Source organism: Andrographis paniculata, unplaced genomic scaffold, assembly GCF_009805555.1.
Source record: "Andrographis paniculata isolate CXL003 unplaced genomic scaffold, ASM980555v1 Contig69END, whole genome shotgun sequence".
NCBI lineage: Eukaryota > Viridiplantae > Streptophyta > Magnoliopsida > Lamiales > Acanthaceae > Andrographis > Andrographis paniculata.
Window position 1 is genome coordinate 6,977,727 of NW_026137605.1, and position 22,015 is coordinate 6,999,741.

General features: G+C 32.1%; 1 protein-coding gene across 8 annotated transcripts; it reads left to right on the forward strand.

The window, feature by feature from the left end:
- The first annotated feature begins 959 nt into the window (after nucleotides 1–959).
- Nucleotides 960–21,300, forward strand: LOC127263850 (SNF2 domain-containing protein CLASSY 4-like). 8 transcript variants are annotated; one of them, XM_051293111.1, is made up of 22 exons: nucleotides 960–973; nucleotides 7,326–7,385; nucleotides 8,456–8,527; nucleotides 10,413–10,484; nucleotides 12,305–12,385; nucleotides 13,290–13,440; nucleotides 13,983–14,083; nucleotides 14,204–14,344; nucleotides 14,431–14,476; nucleotides 14,545–14,717; nucleotides 14,838–14,978; nucleotides 15,066–15,111; nucleotides 15,191–16,356; nucleotides 16,454–16,603; nucleotides 16,815–18,737; nucleotides 19,186–19,251; nucleotides 19,960–20,081; nucleotides 20,168–20,273; nucleotides 20,396–20,451; nucleotides 20,545–20,685; nucleotides 20,800–20,918; nucleotides 21,019–21,300. In XM_051293111.1, the coding sequence occupies exons 5-15, from the start codon at nucleotides 12,383–12,385 to the stop codon at nucleotides 18,720–18,722; spliced, it is 4,026 nt and encodes a 1,341-aa protein (XP_051149068.1). In that variant the 5' UTR covers nucleotides 960–973; nucleotides 7,326–7,385; nucleotides 8,456–8,527; nucleotides 10,413–10,484; nucleotides 12,305–12,382; the 3' UTR covers nucleotides 18,723–18,737; nucleotides 19,186–19,251; nucleotides 19,960–20,081; nucleotides 20,168–20,273; nucleotides 20,396–20,451; nucleotides 20,545–20,685; nucleotides 20,800–20,918; nucleotides 21,019–21,300. The 8 variants fall into 8 exon arrangements, with proteins under 8 accessions (XP_051149068.1, XP_051149069.1, XP_051149070.1 ...); XM_051293112.1 differs by lacking the exon at nucleotides 960–973 and adding an exon at nucleotides 1,656–1,669; XM_051293113.1 differs by lacking the exon at nucleotides 960–973 and adding an exon at nucleotides 2,354–2,367.
- The last annotated feature ends 715 nt before the right edge of the window (nucleotides 21,301–22,015 follow it).

The following is a 22,015-nucleotide window of genomic DNA, read 5'->3' on the forward strand; positions in this document are numbered from 1 at the left end:
TGTTCATGGGGAGGCCTAATTCAATTAAGTGTACCGGCCTTGAATATAAATGACAATATCTAAATCATTTCTCATTTTCCCTGGTCAGGTCAATGAGTTGTATGTTAGTCATACTTATTTTTTCCATCTACAGAAAACTAACATGCATATTTCTTAAATCTTGAATTGAGTAGTTGAGAATTCGAAGTTTTTGAATTCTACGTCTAGTATTTGGAGAGTCACATTTAAACATAAGGTCATGTCTCTTTTACAATATATTATCATCTCCTCCCTTTTCCGTTTCGATAAAATGTTGATGCTATTATCATTTTGTTTTAACGAAAATTCAAGCGAACCTACATTTTTATGCACTTGAGGTTCGGTTCAATGACATACTCTAGGCCCGAGAAAAGCACAATATTCTTTCTCGTATCATTATCTCTTCGACATGGACAAAGTGGGGTATTTGTATATCTAAAGAAAAATTCAGTCATATCTTAGTCATAATCTAAAATGAATTTATAAAATATTATTTTGTTTCTTTAAATAAAGCAAACTACGCATATTTCTTAAATCTAGAATCCGGTAGTTTGTAATTAAGAGATTTCACACTTACTTCTAATATATAGAGAACGAGATCTAAAATCAAGGTGATGTATATTTTTCACTCTATTCTTATATTCCTTCACCCTTTCTCTCTTGATACATCATTGATATTGTTACTTATCTATATTTAACTACAATTAGATTGAATTTTACTTTTTTGAAACACTTACGATTCTTCTGACACACTTGAGGTTATTTCGATACAATCGAGGTTTGGCAAAAACTTGAAATTATTTATCTCTTTCTCAATCAGATGATATTGTGGATTTCCAGTCACTATTTCTTAGTGATATAATATTGTTTTTTTCCTTTACATAATAGATTCGTCGAGAAATCGGAGATCTCGCATCTTAAATCCAGTATTTGGAGAGTGGCTTCTAAACTCAAGGTGATTTCTTTTATCAATCTAGTCTTATATGCATTCTCTCATTTTCCTTTGATGCATTGTTGATACTGTTGTTCATTCAATTTTTTAAGTTATGTTTCAACAGGATCTATGGTTTCGATACACTCTAGGTTTTATTGATATACTCAATGTTCAGAAAAAAATAGAATTTCTTTCTCTCTTTCGGCTTTCGATACACTCTAAGTTTTAGCGATATACTTGAGGTTCAAAAAAAGCTCAAAATCAGTTCTCTCTTTCTGATCCAAGTGATTTTTTCATATTATGGTCATAACTTAAATATAGCTATATAATCTCGTTTTTCCCTTTTTAGATTTGAGTAGTTTAATCTAAACTCAATGTATGTTTATTTTTTACTCAATTTTTATTTTCCTTCACCCTTTCTCTCTTGATATATTGCTGATGTTGTTACTTATCTAGATTTAATTACAATTAGATTTAATTCTACTTTTTTTAAACACTTGCGATTCTTTTGATACACTTGAGATTATTTCGATATGAACGAGGTTTGGCAAAAACTTGAAATCATTTATCTCCTTTTCAATCAGATGATATTGTGGATATCCAGTCATTATTTTTTAGTGATATAATATTTTTTTCCCAATACATTATAGAGTAGTCGAGAAATCGGAGATCTCGCATCTTAAATCCAGTATTTGGAGAGTGGCTTCTAAACTCAAGGTGATATTTCTTTTATCAATCTATTCTTATATGCATTCTCTCATTTTCATTTGATGCATCGTTGATATTGTTTTTCATTCAACTTTTTAAGTTATGTTTCAACAGGATCTATGGTTTCGATACACTCTAGGTTTTATTGATATACTCAGTGTTCAGAGAAAAATAGAAATTATTTCTCTCTTTCGGTTTTCGATACACTTTAGGTTTTAGCAATATACTTGAGGTTCAAAAAAAGCTCAAAATCATTTCTCTCTTTCTGATCCAATGATTTTATCATATTATGGTCATAACTTAAATATAGCTATATAATATTATTTTTCCGTTTTTATATTTGAGTAGTTTAGTCTAAACTCAAGGTAATGTTTATTTTTTACTCTATTCTTATTTTCCTTCACCCTTTCTCTCTTGATACATCGTTGATGTTGTTACTTGTCTAGATTTAACTACAATTAGATTTAATTTTACTTTTCTGAAACACTTGTGATTCTTTTGATACACTTGAAGTTATTTCGGTACGATCGAGGTTTGGAAAAAGCTTGAAATCGTTATCTCCTTCTCAATCAGATGGTATTGTGGATTTCCGGTCATTATTTCTTAGTGATATAGTATTGTTTTTCCCTTTACATAATAGAGTAGTCAAGAAATCAGAGATCTCGCATTTTAATTCCAGTATTTGGAGAGTGGCTTCTAAACTCAAGGTGATGTTTCTTTTATCAATCTATTCTTATATGCATTCTCTCATTTTTCCTTTGATGCATTTTTGATATTGTTGTTCATTCAATTTTTTAATATATGATTAAAGAGGATCTATGTTTTCGATACACTCTAGGTTTTATTGATATACTCAATGTTCATAGAAAAATAGAAATTATTTCTCTGTTTCGGTTTTCGATACACTCTAGGTTTTCGCAATATACTTGAGGTTCGAAAAAAGCTCAAAATCGTTTCTCTTTTTCTGAGTCGAATGATTTTATCTTATTATGGTCCTAACTTAAATATAACAATATAATATCATTTTTCCCTTTTTAGATTTGAGTAGTATAATCTAACCTCAAGGTGATTTTAATTTTTTTTTTTAACCGTTATCATAATTGTTCCTTTTTCCTTTTCCATCAAATTGTTGATGTACTCATTTCTCAAAACTATAATTTAGCTGTCAAGAGTATTCAATTTTTTTGCATTCTACAATTATTTAGAAAGTAAAATATAAACTCAATGCCTTTTTTTTCTTCTTTAAGATTAAAGTAATTGTTGAATGTTATCTTTTGGATAAAAAATAGAGATGGAATATAATATACATTTATAAAATTAATACATTGATTTGATAATGTTAGCCATTTTTTATTTGTTCAATGTTCTTAAGCTAGGCTCCATTAGAATAATCGGTGTATCCGTATCACTCTTGTATATTTTCTTTAAGCAACCCTACAAAGAAAAAAAAGTAAAATAATCAGTATATCCGTAACTCCTATATATTTTCGTGAAGCAACCCTACAAAAAAGAAAGAGTAAAATAATCGGTATATCCGTTACTCCTATATATTTTCTTGAAGCAACCCTACAAAAGCAATAAATAAATAATCGGTGTATCCATAGTCTATGTATTTTCTTGAGAAAACCCTACAACAGAAAAAAGAAAAGATGTTGAATAATCGGTATATCCTTATCACTCCTATATAATTTCTTGATGTAACCCTACAAACAAGAAAAAGTAGAATAATCGGTTATTCCGTATCACTCCTATATATATTTTTTGAAGCAACCCTACAAAGAATAAAGAGTAGAGTAATTAGTATAGCAACCCTACAAAGAATAAAGAGTAGAGTGATTAGTATATCTGTATCACTCAAACTTTCAAATTTTATATTTTGAGATGACAATAGTTAATGTATTTGATTTTTTGAATGAAAACTAGTGATTGAATATGATATATTCTTGTTAATAAGAGTGCATGGAAAAGTGTGAAAATAAGTTTAAAAAATAAGTAAAGAAACCCTTAATAAACATTATTTTAAAATTTGGTCATTTTGGATTTGTTCATTGTTCATGGCAAGGCCCAATTCAATTAAGTGTACCGACATTGAATATAAATTTCTATATCTAAATTATTTCTCTTTTTCCCTGGTCAGATCAATTAGGTGTATGTTAGTCATTTTTATTTTTTCTCTCTACAGACAGCGAACATGCATATTTCTCAACTCTTGAATTGAGTAGTTGAGAGTTCGAAGTTTTGGAATGTACGTCTAGTATTTGGAGAGTCACATTGAAAACGAGGTGATGTCTCTTTTACAATACATTATCATCTCCTCCTTTTTCTCTTTCGATACAATGTTGATGCTATTATCATTTGATTTTAATGAAATTTCAAGCGAACCTACATTTTTATGCACTTGAGGTTCGGTTCAATGACATACTATAGGTTTGAGAAAAGCACAATATTTTTTCTTCTATCATTATCTCTTACAAAATTCAGCCATATCTTAGTCATAATCTAAAATAAAATTTATAAAATATTATTTTGTTTCTTTACATAAAGCAAACTGCACACATTTTTTAAATCTAGAATCGGGTAGTCAATACTTAGATTTCACACTCTACATCTATTATATTGAGAGCGAGATCTAAACTCAAGGTGATGTTTATTGTTTACTCTATTCTTATATTCCTTCACTATTTCTCTCTTGATACATCGTTGATGTTGTTATTCATCTAGATTTAACTACAGTTAGATTGAATTTACTTTTTTGAAACATTTGCGATTCTTTTGATACACTCAAGGTTATTTCGATACGATCGAGGTTTGGCAAAAACTAGAAATCGTTTATCTTCTTCTCGATCAGATGATATTGGGGATTTCCAATCATTATTTCTAAGTGATATAATATTGTTTTTTCCCTTTACCTAATTGAGTAGTAGAGAAATCGAAGATCTCGCATTTTAAATCCATTATTTGGAGAGTGGCTTCTAAACTCAAGGTGATGTTTCTTTTTTATCAATCTATTCTTGTATGCATTCTCTTATTTTTCCTTTGATGCATTGTTGATGTTGTTGTTCATCCATTTTCTTAAGTTATGATTCAACAAGATCTAGGTTTTCGATACATATACTCAATGTTCATAGAAAAATAAAAATTATTTCTCTCTTTCGGTTTTCGATACACTCTAGGTTTTAGCAATATACTTAAGGTTCGAAAAAAAACTCAAAATCATTTCTCTCTTTTTGATCCAAATGATTTTATCATATTATGGTCATAACTTAAATATAGCTATATAATATCATTTTTTCCCTTTTTAGATTTGAGTCAGTTTAATCTAAACTCAAGGTGATGTTTATTTTTTACTCTAATTCTTATTTCCCTTTGCCCTTTCTCTCTTGATACATCGTTCATATTGTTACTTATCTAGATTTAACTACAATTTGATTGAATTTACTTTTTTGAAACACTTGCGATTCTTTTGATACACTCAAGGTTATTTCGATACAATCGAGGTTTGGCAAAAGCTTGAAATTGTTTATCTGTTACACGATCAGATGAATTGTGGATTTCCAATCATTATTTCTAAGTGATATAATATTTTTTTTCCCTTTACATAATTGAGTAGTCGAGAAATCGGAGATCTCGCATTTGAATTCCAATATTCGGAGAGTGGCTTCTAAACTCAAGGTGATGTTTCTTTTATCAATCTATTCTTGTACGCATTCTCTCATTTTCCTTTGATGCATTGTTGATGCTGTTATTTATCCATTTTTTAAAGTTATGATTCAACAAGATCTGGGTTTTTGATACATATACTCAATGTTCATAGAAAAATTGAAATTATTTCTCTCTTTCGGTTTTTTATACACTCTAGGTTTTAGCAATATACCTGAGGTTCGAAAAAAGCTCAAAATCATTTCTCTCTTTCTGATCCAAATTATTTTATCATATTATGGTCATAACTTAAATGTAGCTATATAATATCATTTTTTACCCTTTTTTAAATTTGAGTCGTTTAATCTAAACTCAAAGTGCTGTTTATTTTTTACTCTATTCTTATATTCCTTCACTCTTTCTCTCTTGATACATTGTTGATGTTGTTACTTATCTAGATTTAACTACAATTTGATTGAATTTACTTTTTTGAAACACTTGCGAGTCTTTTGATACACTCGAGGTTATTTCGATACGATCGAGGTTTGGCAAAAACTTGAAATCTTTTTTCTCTTTCTCGATCAGATGATATTGTGGATTTCCAATCATTATTTCTAAGTGATATAATATTGTTTTTTCCATTTACATAATTGAGTAATTGAGAAATCGGAGATCTCGCATTTGAAATCCAGTATTTGGAGAGTGGCTTCTAAACTCAAGGTGATGTTTCTTTTATCAATCTATTCTTGTATGCATTCTCTCATTTTCCTTTGATGCATTGTTGATGCTGTTATTCATCCATTTTTTTAAGTTATGATTCAACAAGATCTAGGTTTTCGATACATATGCTCAATGTTCATAGAAAAATTGAAATTATTTCTCTCTTTCGATTTTTAATACACTCTAGGGTTTAGCAATATAGTTGAGATTGGAAAAAAGCTCAAAATCATTTCTCTCTTTCTGATCCAAATTATTTTATCATATTATGGTCATAACTTAAATATAGCTATATAATATCATTTTTTCCCTTTTTAGATTTGAGTCGTTTAATCTAAACTCAAGGTGATGTTTATTTTTTACTCTATTCTTATATTCCTTCACTCTTTCTCTCTTGATACATCGTTGATGTTGTTGCTTATCTAGATTTAACTAAAATTTGATTGAATTTACTTTTTTGAAACACTTGCGAGTCTTTTGATACACTCGAGGTTATTTTGATACAATCGAGGTTTGGCAAAAACTTGAAATCGTTTATCTCTTTCTCAATCAGATGATATTGTGGATTTCCAATCATTATTTCTAAGTGATATAATATTGTTTTTTCCATTTACATAATTGAGTAGTCGAGAAATCGGAGATCTCGCATTTGAAATCCAGTATTTGGAGAGTGGCTTCTAAACTCAAGGTGATGTTTGTTTTATCAATCTATTCTTGTATGCATTCTCTCATTTTCCTTTGATGCATTGTTGATGCTGTTGTTCAACCATTTTTTAAGTTATGATTCAACAAGATCTAGGTTTTCGATACATATACTCAATGTTCATAGAAAAATTGAAATTATTTCTCTTTCGGTTTTCAATACACTCTAGGTTTTAGCAATATAGTTGAGGTTGGAAAAAAGCTCAAAATCATTTCTCTCTTTCTGATCCAAATTATTTTATCATATTATGGTCATAAGTTAAATGTAGCTATATAATATCATTTTTTTTTCTTTTTTAGATTTGGATCGTTTAATCTAAACTCAATGTGATGATTCTTTTTTACTCTATTCTTATATTCCTTCATTCTTTCTCTCTTGATACATCGTTGATGTTGTTACTTATCTAGATTTAACTACAATTTGGTTAAATTTACTTTTTTGAAACACTTGCGAGTCTTTTGATACACTCAAGGCTATTTCGATACAATCGAGGTTTGGCAAAAACTTGAAATTGTTTATCTCTTTCTCGATCAAATGATATTGTGGATTTCCAATCATTATTTTTTAGTGATATAATATTTTTTTTCCCTTTACATAATTGAGTAGTCGAGGAATCGGAGATCGCATTTGAAATCAAGTATTTGGAGAGTGGCTTCTAAACTCAAGGTGATGTTTCTTTTATCAATCTATTCTTGCATGTATTCTCTCATTTTCATTTGATGCTCATTTTCATTTGATGCATTGTTGATACTGTTGTCTGTTCAATTTTTTAAGATATGATTTAACAGGATTTAGGTTTTTGATACACTCTAAGTTTTAGTAATATACTTGAGATTCGAAAAAAGCTCATAATCATTTCTCTCTTTCTGAGCCAAATGATTTTATCATAGTATGGTCATAACTTCAATATAGCTGTATAATATCATTTTTCCCTTTTTAGATTTGTGTAGTTTAATCTAACCTCAAGGTGATTTTTATTTTTATTTTCTAACCGTTATTATAATTGTTCCTTTTTCCTTTTCCAACAATTGTTGATGTACACATTTCTCAAAACTATAATTTAGTTGTCAAGAGTATTCAAAGTTTTTGCATTTTACAATTCTTTAAATAATAAAATATAAACTCAATGCGGTGTTTCTTTTTCAATCTATTTTTATATTTGCCTTCTTTGAGATAAAAGTAATTGTTGAATGTTATCTTTTGCATAAAATAATAGAGTGAATAATTATACGTATATATAATTAATACATTGATTTGAAAATTTTAGTCATTTTGGATTTGTTCAATGTTCTTAAGATAGGTTCTATTCAATCAATAGTACGGATCTTGAAGTATGATTTGTCTAGTGTGACTTGTCTTGTCAGCCTAGTTTCTAGGCTATTAGGTTCAGTCGAAAATAGCGACTGCGAGTTTCCACTTCATTAAAAAAAATAGTATCGATCTTGAATACAAATGGAAATAATAAATTCCATACAATAAATTAAATAATTTCTCTCTTTCTCATTCAGATATTTTAGTACCCTTTCTTTTTTACTCTATTCTCATATATGTTCCTTTCCTTTTCCTTTTGTCTAATTTATATTGGATTTAATTTTGAAATACCCAAGGTTATTTCGATACACTCGAGATTTGAGAAAAACTTGAAACCATTATCTCATTTTTAGTAAGATGATATTGTGGAATTCCATTAATAATTTATAAAAAAATTGATATCATATTGTTTTCTTTCTTTACAGAATTAAGTAGTCGAGAAATCAGAGATTTCACCTTTTACTTCTATTATTTCGAGATTGTCATCTATACACAAGGTTATGTTTCTTTTTCAATCTATTATTATATATGCACTTTCATTTCTCCTTCGAGATATTGTTGGTATTATTATTCATTCAATATTTACCTATTATTCGACCAGATCTAACTTTTTGACATACTTGAGGTTTTTTTTTCGATATACTCGAGGTTGGACAAAAACTTACAATAAATTCAGAGAATTGAGTAGTAAAAAATTTGATACATTGTTGATATTGTTATTACCTTAGTTTTTAGCTACAATTCAATTGGATCTAAGTTCTCAATTTATTTGGGGTTCGAAAAAACTCAAAATTACTCTAGAGAATCGAGTAGTCGAGAGTTTAGAGATTTCGCATTTTACATCAATTATTTGGAGAGTGACATCTAAACACAAGGTTATGTTTATTTTTCAATCTACTCTTATATGCATTCTTATTTCTCCTTTCATACAATGTTGATATTGTTACTCATTTAGTTTTAGGCTACAATTCAACTAGATCTAAGTTTACTACAAAAAATTTGAAATTTTAGCTATAAAAAATAAATCGTAGCAAAAGACAATGAATTCATAGCAAAAAGATTTTTGCGAAGAAACTCATTTCTCTGCCTATACTGCGTTAGTAAAGGTCTTTGGCGACAAATATGACTTTCGTAACAAAAAATATATTTTTTGCAATAAAAGTTAAAAAAAAAAAAAAGATATAGCTACAAAAGTATGATTTCGTAACTAAAACTCTTTTCCTATAAAAATAAAATTCATAATAAAAGAGTTTTAGTAACAAAAATATGCATGATTTGTTTAGCCAAATGGTTTTAGCTATGAAAAATAATTTTGTAGCTAAAACTCTTTGGTATGAAAATAGAATTTTCTAGCAAAAAAATTCTAGTGACCAAATTAATTTTGTAATATATAATTTATTTTTAGTGATAGAATTAATTTACATTGTAAATGACACGTTTTAACAACTAAAATATTTTATAGTTAAAAGTATTGTAGCTAATTAGATACCTTTTTTGTAGTGGTTTTCGATATACTCAAGGTCGGACAAAAATTCAAAATTATTTTCTCTTTCTCGGCCAAATGATTTTGTCATATGTTTGGTTATAATTTAGACATAACTACATAATATTATTTTTTTTCCTCTATAGAATTGGGTAGTTTAATCTAAACTCAAGGTGATACATTATAATAATTGTTCTCTCTTTTTGATGCATTATAGATGTTCAGGGTTCTCAAATCTATAATTGAGTAGTCAAGAATTCAAAGTTTTCACATTCTACAATTATTTAAGCTGTTGAATATAAATTTCAAGCAATGTTTTTTTTTTTTTTTTCAATTATATATTTCATATTTTTCTTTTCCTCTCTTTTGATACAATGTTAATTGTTTCATTTAGTTTTAAGAGATAAGTCTTTTGACATATTCGAGATAATTTCGGCATACTAGAAACACAACAAAATTTTAAAATCATTTCTCTCTTCTATATCATATGCTTTTGTTTTGTGTTAGTAATAATTTAATTTGAAACTATAAAAATAGTTTTTTTTTTTTTTTTTTTTTTTGTGTGTGTGTGTGTTTCTTGAATCCATAATAAGTAGTCAAAAAATTCAAATTTTACATCTATTATTTGGAGTGTTGAATAAAAACTCAAGATGATGTTTCATTTTCTCTTTATGATGTTGTTATACATTTAGTCTCTTTTTTTTCATATACATTTAAGCTTATTTCCATACACCCCCCATTTGACTAAAACTCAATCATTTGCCAAAATTAAAACAAAAACTGCTGAAGATGGAATCCTTTATAATAAATGAGATGGTAAAAATAAAGTAAGATTTCATGAATTGTTGTTCTCATTATATATAACTCTAACATTTGTGAAATTTATTCCATGTATGCAGTTTTCTTAGAAGCAATTATTAAAACTCAAGAAGACAAGAATTCATCATCCTTTGTTAAATTTTTACAAAACTGTAAGCATTTATATTGTTTGGTATATTTGACTGTGTTTATTTTGTGTTTTGAGTCTAATGTATTGTTTATATTAGATATAGGAGACTGCATCAGTAATATAAAAGATAATTTTATGTTTAATTGTTAATTTTTTAATGGATATAATATATCATATAATATGTGTAAATATATGTATACATTGTAGTTTTTGTAATATTAATGGGGAAGTGTGGAAATATTTTAGAGTGGGTGAACAAACTCTTTATTTTTCTTTGCAATTTTTATAAATAGTATCGATGAGGTATTTGCTTTTGATGATTACATTTTTTAAATTAGAAAAAAAAATTATCAAACAGTTCTTACATAGTGATGATAAAAAAAATTATATTAAGAGATTACTTTTGTAATAATTATCATTAAAGTTATTGCACTGAATAATTTATGATGTATTTATCTGTGTTACGAGGTGTTTCTTTTTTTTTTTTTTTTTGATAATATTAAAAAAAATTGAATTTAAAATAAGGATTTTAATTTACATTTTGTATAAAAAGTTGGTATTCGATGATGATATTTACTACAAGAAAAACTTATTTAATATCCAGAAAATTAATCAAAAAACAAAAGAAATACAATATTGCTATCTTCATTTCAATCACTACATATAATAAAGATAATTTTTTTTCCTTGCTTTCTCTTAACTTCGCGATCATGTTTAGGATTAAAACATATGTTCATCATTTATAAAACAATAAGAAGTTTTCTGCATTCATTTCGGTGATATGATGGAAAGATTATCCTTGTGTTTGATTTCTTTGCTCATGTAAGATTGGTCCCAATTTCCGATAACTTTGTTGAAAGTGATCATAGCTGAATTTTAGAGTTCCATTTCCATTTACTGTGGATTTTGGTCAGTTATAAGGAGGATGATGTTCAAAACATTCAAAACTGCTTTAATTGCATTAGTTTGGAGAAGAGGGTAACAGCATTTGGTTGGATTAGTTTTGTGGTATCAAAATTGAAAAAAATAGAATGCCCTGAGCAATCCTTTTTATTTTTTGTTTTTGGAATTCTATGATCGGATTTTTATATTTTGCAAATATATATATATTTAAATATCACCATTGCAAGGTATGAGATTCACTAAAACTTCATTGTCTTACTTTGCTTCTATATATATTTTATATGATAGGGAGTTGCTATATAGAAAGAAGATAGGCTTGACAATTTGTACATATTGAACTATCCGGCGTGTTTACTTGGGATTTGGTTTAATTTGGATGTTTTAGATCTAGGTGGTTTTGAGGGTAAAATAAATTTGAAGTCACAAGTAAATATTGAGTATAATATAGAGATTTTACATACTTAATTAATTTCATTCTCTATTCCGGTCATATGATTATTTTTTTAATGTCGGCCCCAATGTAAATTAAAGTATGACTGTATTTTATTATTATTTTTTTTTTTTTGGCCTCTTTTACATTTATGGAATCTAGAATTGAGTGAGTATTAGGATATTTCAAACTAAATCGGTATCTTGGAGAGTCGAACAATATAAACTTAAGGTAATTATTTTTCAATCTATTTTCATATTCATTTTTATTTTTCCTTTGTTACATTATGGTCGTTGTTGTTATTGAATTAGTTTTTGCTATGCATCCATTAGAACAAGTTTCTTGACATGCTTTAGGTTTTCCTTTGCTTTTTTTTTTTTTGTGTACAGTTGATCCATAACAAAAAAACTCAAATAGATGAGATTGCCGAAATAAAGCAAATATTTTATAGATTGTTATTGTTATTTTTATCAACTCGATACTTGTAAAAAATTATTCTATTTCTGCAGTATTCTTGAGGAAAATTTGAAGGCAGAAAAAAGCCGCAACAAATTCCTATCATTGCTGAAGATTTCAATTTCTACAAAATGGTAAGATTTTTTAATTTTTTTAACATTTAATTTTATTTACAATTTCTTAAAATAATATTTCTTTTGATGGGTTTAGGGCAGCTTTTGTAATAAGTATCATTGCAGACTCATTTTGCTTAATCCTTAAATTAAATAAAATTATTATTATTATTATTATTATTATTATTATTATTATTATTATTATCCCAAAAGTGTCATATAATAATATCACATACAGCTAGATTCTTCTGCTTTTAGAGTAGCTCTATCTCTCCTAATTGTACATATTTTTGGATTTTACATATACTTTTTCACAAATGGGATATTCTTTATCAACGAAAAAACCTCATCTTTCTTGCAAATCATTGTTATCACATAGGAGGCATAAAAATTATCTACAAAAGAAAAGCCCCACCTACTAACTATAAATTGCATTTTATATGTTTTTAAGAAATTTGTTGTAAATTATTTGGTGTAGTTAAAAACATAAAGTTAGTGACTAGTTTTTAAATTATTGTTACAAAGAAAGGACTTGTCTCTTATATAAAAATTAAAGTGTTAGCCGTGTATGTCAACAGTATATATGGTGATTTTATTTACTAATTCATTTGCAAATATGCTTTGATGGGATAGATTTGGTGGATTGAGGTAAGGGTATTTACTTAGATCAATTTGGTGGTATTAAAGTTCAAATTTTTTATGACTTCATCATCATCTACGTTGTTGTTTTAGAATTCTACAATTTGAAGATGTTCATAATATTTTTTCATATTTTTCAAGGAGTACGAATTTTTTGTTACCTTATATTAATCATGAATCATGATGACATATATATGGCTTCTTGTAAGACCGTTGGTTTTATTTATTTATTTATTTATTATCAAAGAATTCAATTATTTTTAACCATATTGATCTCATTATATAGGATAATCGTCAATCAGTAAGTCATCAAGGAGAGGGAAGAGCATCGTGGCCAAATGATGCTCAAAGTGAACAACAGTTGGTTGCATATACTCCTAGTGGTCAGGATGGACCATCTACTTCTTATAGAACACAACCACATTCTTCGAACAGAGGTAGGTTTAATATTTTAAAAGCATTAGCATAACTTTCATTGCGTTATTGTTACTAAGTATATTCTTACAAGCATCTCTCAAGACCTATGTTATTTTCATTTTAGAACTTTGCTATTATTCTTGCATATGCATTATCTAAAAATCATGATTTCAGTTGCAGAATATTTTTCCTTTTCTTTCTTTCTTCTTTTTTTTTTTATTTTTGTAAATTTGTCATTAGTCATGCATACGAAGATATTTCATTAAATCATTTTGATTGCTTACAATGGAAAGTTTCAATCCATGGAGGGATGATAACAGATTTCTAATATATTGTATATCTAAACTGGACTTAAATATTTTTATTAGAGTTGGGTCTAATTATTTAAGAAGATGATTGAAAATAGAATACAACTTTTGATTCGAGTTTGAGTTTAGGATTAAACGTTGGATAATCATGTGTGATTTTATGTTAAAATACTTAAAATATTAATTGAAGCTACAATTCTTTGTTTTTATATTTTGCAAAATGCAACGCTATGATTTCTCCAACATATTTGCAGATTCTGAAATTGACGGTGGTCATGTTCAAGACACGACAGGATGTAATGACCAACACGAGATGGGAAATGATCTTCCCACGACATCTAGATTTGACGATAAGGTGCCCATAATTCTATGAGTTCCCATTAGTTATTAAATGCCTCCCATGAATAATATCTTTACTAAACATGCATTTGAAATCTTTTATTCGCTAGTGAAATTAAACTTCCATGGCCTGCAGGTTCACGAAGACCTTCTACCAGCTCAAACTGAAAGATGCACGGACGGGAACCATAACCTGTCCTATATGGGTAGCCGAGGATTGATTTGTACATCCTGTGGTCATGTGGAGCTTGACGCAGACCAGGTTATTAGCTCGTGGGTAAGTACATTGATATGAATCTATACTGTTTCCATTTTAAGAACTACAAACATAGTCTTATCTTCATTTGCCTTTTGCTTTTGTAGGTAGACAAAGCTTATTTCGACAGCTCTGAAGAGGAGGAAGAAGAAGGTAATGGGTGACTTAGGAAAATTCTAATATTTGAAAATTATCACTCATATTTGCATCACTTTGTCCAGGGAAGGAAACTAAAAATGAGAGAAAAGTGTTGCAGAAGAAAGACAGCATATGCAAGATGCAGCCTACTTATGAAGAACTCCAAGAAATTTTGGAGCATTTGAGGAATCGAGCTCATATTTATGATAGAATTTTTGGCGATGACCTTCCCACGACATCTGGATCTGACCATAAGGTGCTAATAATTCTATTAGTTCCCATTCATTATTGGATGCCTCTAGTGAACATTATATTTACTAAATATGCATTCCTAATCTTTTATTCAATATTGAAATTGAAATTCCATGGCCTACAGGTCAATGAAGAGCTTCTAGCAGCTCAAACTGAAGGATGCACCAACGGGAACCATAAGCTGTCCTATATGGGCAGCCGAGGATTGATTTGTACATCCTGTGGTCATGTTGAGCTTGATGCATACCAGGTTATGAGCTCATGGGTAAGTATATCGATCTTTATGCTATACTGCTCCCATTTTAAGAAATACAAGTATCGGCTTATGTGCATTTGTCTTTTGCTTTTGTAGGTGGAAAACGCTTATTTCAATATCTCTGAAGACGTAGATGAAGAAGGTAATGGCTGACTTAAGAAAATTCTATTATTTGAAAATTATCACTGATTGGTGTCTTACATTTGCGTCTCTTTGTTCAGGGACAGAAACTGAAAATGAGAGGAAAGTGCGGCAGAAGAAAGGCAGCACGTATAAGATGCAGCCTTCTGAAGACGAATTGAGAGAGATTTTGGAGTATTTGAGGAGTCGAACTCATACTTATGCTGAAATTTTTGGTGATGAGTCTACAGTCCCTCAAGTAGACAGCCACTCCAACCAGGACAATTCTGACAGCTGCTCCAATGCCATGGCTCCCGTCCAAGAATGCCATTATGAAATTGATAATTTGGAAAGAGATTTGGGGGATAGTGTCAGCACCAGCAGCATCAGCAGTGCCGATAGGCCCTCCAATTCGCTGGATTCTATTGAAGAAGGTGTTGACATTGTTCGTTTAGATGACAATTCGGTAGAAACTGTTAGCAAAGGCATTAATGATACCTCCTCCTGCAAGATGGCTGCCCAAGAAGAATGCCAAGAAGTTGCAAATTTTGATGATGGTGTTGTGGTAGTGAATGACAATGATGCTGCCAGTGGAGGTCAGATTCGATCTACCAGAAGGATCAACACTCACCTGTCGTCGATTTATGTTATGGATGAGCTGAGTGAATTTTTTGGGGATGAATACTGTACTCCGAGGAAGAAGCAAAAAGTAAACAATGATAAAAGAGTTGACACTGGAGAGGGCAGCACGCCCGTGGAGGCTTCTGAGCAGCGTAGAATAGGAACTCCAAAACAAAAGGCTGCAGTGAACTCTCGTCAGAAGCAGAGGATGCTATCAGAAATCTGTGGCACTGATCAGCGACCAGACAACGCAGGAGGGCCAAAGGTCACAGTCGTACATGCACAAAGTTCCAAAGCTCCAAGGATTAGCAGAAAAAGCGGTGGTAAAGATGACATGCCGTATTGGCTTAAAGAGATGACCAAGTTCATGACAGGGGCTAAAGCGAAGAAGACGAAGCCAAAACGATTTGACATGTCCAAGTTCCTAGAAGAATCCATTTTCAGACCATCATCTGGGACAATGAAGACCGGCGAAGCTGAAGACTACCCTGCTCTTCCAAGGAAGTTCAGGTTTGAAGACACTGTCGTGCCACTGACAGAAGAGGAGCAGAGAGAAGCTGAGTTTGCGAAGGAGGTGGACGACTTGATTGATGAGCTGAACTTTAACTGCGGTGTGGAAGATATAGGAACAGTTACCAGCCGTGAGGTAAGTCATTTAGTTTCTATACTTGTGTAGGTTAATTTCTATATTATTATTATTCAGAAAGCATTATGATAACTAGCGATGCATTCACTGCCTGCAGATTGTTCAAGTGGATGAGGAGGAGGAAGACACTCAGGAGCGCAGATGTGCTCGAGGGCTGCATGAGTTGACATTACAAGACGATAAAGGATTGTATTGTATCTACTGTCAACATGTAGAGATTCATCCGAAGGATGTACTTCCTCCGTGGGTAAGTATATATAGATTGTTTCCTTAAAGAATGTAACTAAAATCAGAAAATCATCCAACTGTAGGTAACATCAAAGTTGTTCCTTTTAGTTTATCTGTTCTCCCTAATTCTGCACTAATCTGTTATCGGAAAGTAGCTCAGTTCAATTTTAGGTTGATTTAAAATTTTTGCAGCTATCCCCATTAAAACGAATTCTTGTTCCTTTTTGCAGGTGATCAAAGCACGTCATGGGCCGGGAAAGAAGAAGCAGTCGGAGAAAGGGGAGGGTCTGGATCTCACCACTGTCAGTCTCCCAGTAGGGGATACAGCTGAAGGAAGCAGCCGGAATAGCGGCTCAGTTTGGAGCATGATGGCTGGTGTACGAGAGACTATGTATGAACACCAGAAAGAAGGATTTGAGTTCCTCTGGAAGAACTTGGCAGGCAGTACTGACATTGCCGAGCTAAAGTACTCAAATCTACCTGGAGTTGGCGGATGCATCATTTCTCATGCACCAGGGACTGGAAAGACACGGCTGACGATTACATTCCTGGAGACGTATCTAAAGATGTATCCACACTGCCTGCCGATGATCATTGTACCCGCAAACATACTTTGTAGCTGGGAAGGCGAGTTCAAAAGGTGGAAGGCTGGGTTTAATTTCCACAACCTCAACAATACGGCTTTCATTGGCAACGAGAGAGAGACTGCAGACCAACTCTTCGATGGGGCGAAGATCAGTTCCCGGGATTTGGAGGCAATCCGTATGGTCAAGATTTATTCATGGAAGAAGGGGGGAGGCCTTTTGGGGGTTAGTTACAATCTTTTTGAGAAACTAACAGCGGAGAAGCACCTGGCAGCAAATGCAGGCAAGGGGGTGCAGAGAACAGGTGCTGAACAGAACTTGGAAGTTCTCAGGTCGACACTTCTTGAGATGCCTGAACTAGTAATTCTTGATGAAGGCCATACTCCTCGTAACCACAAGACTAAGATTTGGACTTCACTGGTTCAGCTCAAGACAGAAAAGCGTGTCATTTTGTCGGGGACACCATTCCAAAACAATTTCCAAGAGCTGTTCAACACCCTAAAGATCGTAAGGCCGACAGAAGCAGAAGCGATTATGCAGGATAGGACATTTGCTGAGATTCTGCATTCTGATAAGAAATACAAGAGCTCTCGCGCTGCTTTGCTTCCTGAAGCAGTCAATCGTGCAGTAGAGAGGCTTAAAGTCGCCATGTCGCTGTTTGTGCACGTGCACAAAGGAACTGTCCTGCAGGATCTCCCCGGATTAAAAGATAATCTCATCCTCCTGAAACCGACTGGATTGCAGAAGACACTTATCGACAGGTTGGAAGCAGAAAGGTTAAGGAAAGGACTTCCGAGTGAATTTGGATTTTCGTTGGTATCTGTTCATCCTTACCTCACCCAACACTGCAAGTCGCAAGTGCCAACCGATGGAATAGATATGCAAGCAGTGGAGGCATCAAAGCTCAATTCTGGCAATGGAGTCAAAACAAAGTTCGTCCTCGAGTTTGTCCGCCTCAGTATGATGCTGAAAGAAAAAGTGCTCATTTTCAGCCAATACATTCCACCCTTGGAGCTGATCGAAGAGCATCTGACCACGACCTTCCAGTTGAATCCCGGAAAGGAAATCCTAAGGCTGGAAGGAAGGCTGCAGAGGAAGCAACGCCAGAAGGTGATCAACGCATTCAACGATCCAGAAAATGATTCAAAGATCTTGCTTGCGTCCATAAGGTGCTGCTCTGAGGGCATAAGTCTGGTCGGGGCTTCCAGAGTCATTCTGCTGGACGTCGTCTGGAATCCTTCTGTGGAACAGCAGGCGATTTGTCGGGCTTATAGGATTGGGCAAACAAAGTTTGTCCATACCTACCACCTAATGACTGCTGGCACTTTTGAGGCGGACAAATACTGCCGGCAAGCTGAGAAAGAGCGACTATCAGAATTAGTCTTCTGTTCTTCTTCGAACGAGAAGGATATATCAAAGCAGCAGATGCCGGAGATTGAGGACAGAATTCTTGAAGAGATGGTCCAGCATGCGAAGACAAAAGATATATTTGAGAAGATCATCCACCAGCCGAAGAGCGCCGACTTGATCCAGTCCTTGGGCGTCAGAGGTTGAGAATATTCTATAAAGGTATGTGTTGAGTTAAAGTTTTTTGGAAGAAACAAATTCTTGAGTTGATTGATCATTTTTGTTTGGGAATTGTTTGGTTGATTTGGTGCAAGAAACAATATGTGTGGGTTGTATAGTTTTTGAGAAAGTTTGGAGTTGTTTTTTTTTTTTTTTTCCCCTCTTATCATTCGGTAGTTTTAGATTGTTCTATGGCATAAACAAAATATAATCAATTGTTGTTTATATAGGTGTCTGATGATTTTCTAAATGCAGAAACATGATAGGATGGGTTGTGATTTGTATAGATTTACGATGAATTTTGTATATATGTGACATTTTGTGGAATGCATAAGTAGCCATATCAAGTAAATGTGTTATGAAATTTTCTTAATGCAAAGATGGTTTATGTCTGATTCATGATTGATTTTCTTGATAAACTGAAATGTCTTTCATGTAAATTACTGTGTAGGTGTTATGCTCGTCTGCATCATCGGGCCGTCAACTTAAGGAAAAAGAAATGAGACACGGCAACCAGGTTTGTATCTCTGATGTTAGCTACAAATAAGTGAATATGAATATGCATACAGAGAGTCTAAATAGTATTCATGTTTTTCCTTTGATTGCCTTTTTCTTCATTTTCTGCTTTTGTTAAAGAGTGATTGGATGATGTATAAAGAGAGCAATTTCTTGATTGTTAGGGTGTGTATATTTCGCGTTTCCTTTGTCCAATTTTTTTCAAAATCAATTTTTCTTAGTTTTGAGCACTTTTACAAATGATTTGTTTGAATAAGAAATTAATTTTTTTTTTTATGGATTGAGGATAAGTGAGATATTTTAGATCTCGATTATGTCTATTAGGGATAAATGCTTTTGGTGTCAGTTAAATTTATTAGTTTTGTTACTTGATATGCAGATGGAAAATGAAATTTGGTGGTGAATGCTCTGAAAATTGTGTTGCATTGTAGTGATTTCATGTGTTTTTTATGTCAATATTGTCACAGTTGCATGAACTCTCTTAGCACATGCGATAAAGGTGTCCAACTATCCTTTTTAATCAGTATAATCGTGGCCATTGAAGATTCAAACGTATTCGATCGAAAGGATTAATGGCATTATCCTACCCCCTTGTGTGAAAGTTCTAGTAGATCAATAACAAGATGGCATGCATACATATACTAGAACTATTTTTTTTTTTTTTTTTTTTTTCATTTTATAAATTGATCAGTTCAAATATGGCTTTCAGAACGTGACAGAAGAGGCAAAGGGTGATATATGATGACCATAAGAAGTTAGCTCAGCAACAAGCACAAATAAAGTCGCAGATGGCTGGGTATGAAGATGAATTGGCAAGAAAAAAGGATGCATGTAGGCTGTCTTCTTGGCTTTGTATTAGGTACAATTATGAGTTTTCAGTGATAACAGTTCAGTAGAACCTTTGTTTTTGTGGGCAGAAAATGAAGCTAAGCTTGCTGAGGATGTTAATAATGGATGCTAGTAGAACGTGCTAATGCAAAGCGAGAGAAAAGGGTTGCAGCAATTAATACGACTGCCTTTGAGGTTTGTTTTTCTTTTTATTTTCGAACTTGTACAAATTGGTTTTGTTTATAATAATAAAATGTATGAAAAGATGCCTGTGATTAAAAAGCTTGTGTCTGCTAATGGTTTTTCCTGACTTGCAGCTTCTGCTTCCTTTGTTTCTGAACGTTTTCCTCTTCAAGTGCCATGTTTAATGAAGGTGCCATGCTAGTGTTTTTTTTTTTTTATTCGATGATAAACAAATAATCAATGTTTGTTGCCTTGACTAGAGTTCCCCTCTGATCATATTCAGAGAACCCTTGATGGACATGGAGCAGGAGCAGGAGCACGAGAGAACAAAATATGACTATCATGGAACAGTTACGGAAAATTCCTGCTTATTTAGACCGTCGTGACCTAGATGGCGATACCGGTGCTTCCCCGATTGCATGATGTATGTTCGCTTACTATTTTGCTTACTTTTGGCATTCTCAGGATTGATGGAATGATTGGTTTATTTTATGTTGTCGTATGGTATTGGAGACGAAGTTTATTTTGTATTACGCAGGGTTTACAGAGTGATTAAGAAAGGTGCAGCCGCCACTTTGCTCACCGTGTGCGCAGTCTCGGTAAAACGACGATCTACGAATATCCAACCGTCGGATTGTCCCCAAATTTACACAGAAGGTTTGTCACTTAAATTTCTACATTCTGAACAGTAGAGATCGGAATCGGAACATCAAAAGTTCTGATATAGACACTAACAGTGAGCTCTGTTCCCTCCCAGATTCTTTCGGACTAGTTTCGGTGTTGATATCGAATCGGAAGATCTAACTGTTGGATCAGGCTGAAATTTGAGTATGTTGTTGGGACATCGTGGAGTAAATTATGAATGGGGGAGATCGTGATCAGACGTCTGGATCATCGAGTATTTGGGTCTGAACAGAAGGGTAAGTTTTCTATTTCATTCATATATTCGTTGACAAAATTGGTATTATATTTTGTGAGTTGGAACTTGGGTTGATTTTTGTATTGAACGATTTGTACCCCTTTTGATTATAGTGGAGATTTTGTGGACTTCGGTCCCGTGGTTTTTACTCCTCAAATCGAGGAGGTTTTCCACGTAAAAAATTGCTCGTGTCCTTGTTGATTGGTTGCATTACATTTTCGGCGTGATTATTCTATTGTTATTGTTTCCTACTAAATTCACACAATGGGATGATTCGTACTTTAACGAGCATCCGTCCCTTCAGGTTGTTGGAATGACTTTTTATATTGTTAATTTGTAATTGTTAGGGATAGGTGCACAACTCTGAAATGAATCTATATTTCTAGTTTATAATTTTTCCTAGACAGGGATAGGAATTCGAAATGAAATTTGAAATGAATGTGATGCAGAAATTTGTAAAATGGTTTGTGATGGATTTTTGCAAATAAATTAATGCGAGGGACTTTATTTCTTTACAAAAGTGAATTTTATGAAGGTATCGTTCCCTCCCCAAATTTCACTCGCAAAAAGTTGCTAGGGAATTTCTCGTCAAATCCAAATTAGCGAGCAGGTGAATAGCGATGGTGTTTATTCCTGTACAACTTCTTTCGCTAGCGGATTTTGCAAAGGAAATAATTTGATAACTTGATATGCTAGGGATTTTTTCCCAAGCATATATTTTTTTGACATAATGTTAATTTGAAATTGTTCTAAGTTTGGACTAAATGTGTTCGATTGGATAGATTAAGTTTATAAGGTTTTAAGAATATCGAAATAGTGATTGTTTGTCGGTATA

Excerpts from the sequence above, each read along its gene's own strand:
- LOC127263850 (XM_051293111.1), top strand. Across the intron at positions 13,441-13,982 it reads ACCACATTCTTCGAACAGAG|ATTCTGAAATTGACGGTGGT; the intron begins GTAGGTTTAATA and ends ACATATTTGCAG. Across the intron at positions 16,357-16,453 it reads GAACAGTTACCAGCCGTGAG|ATTGTTCAAGTGGATGAGGA; the intron begins GTAAGTCATTTA and ends CACTGCCTGCAG.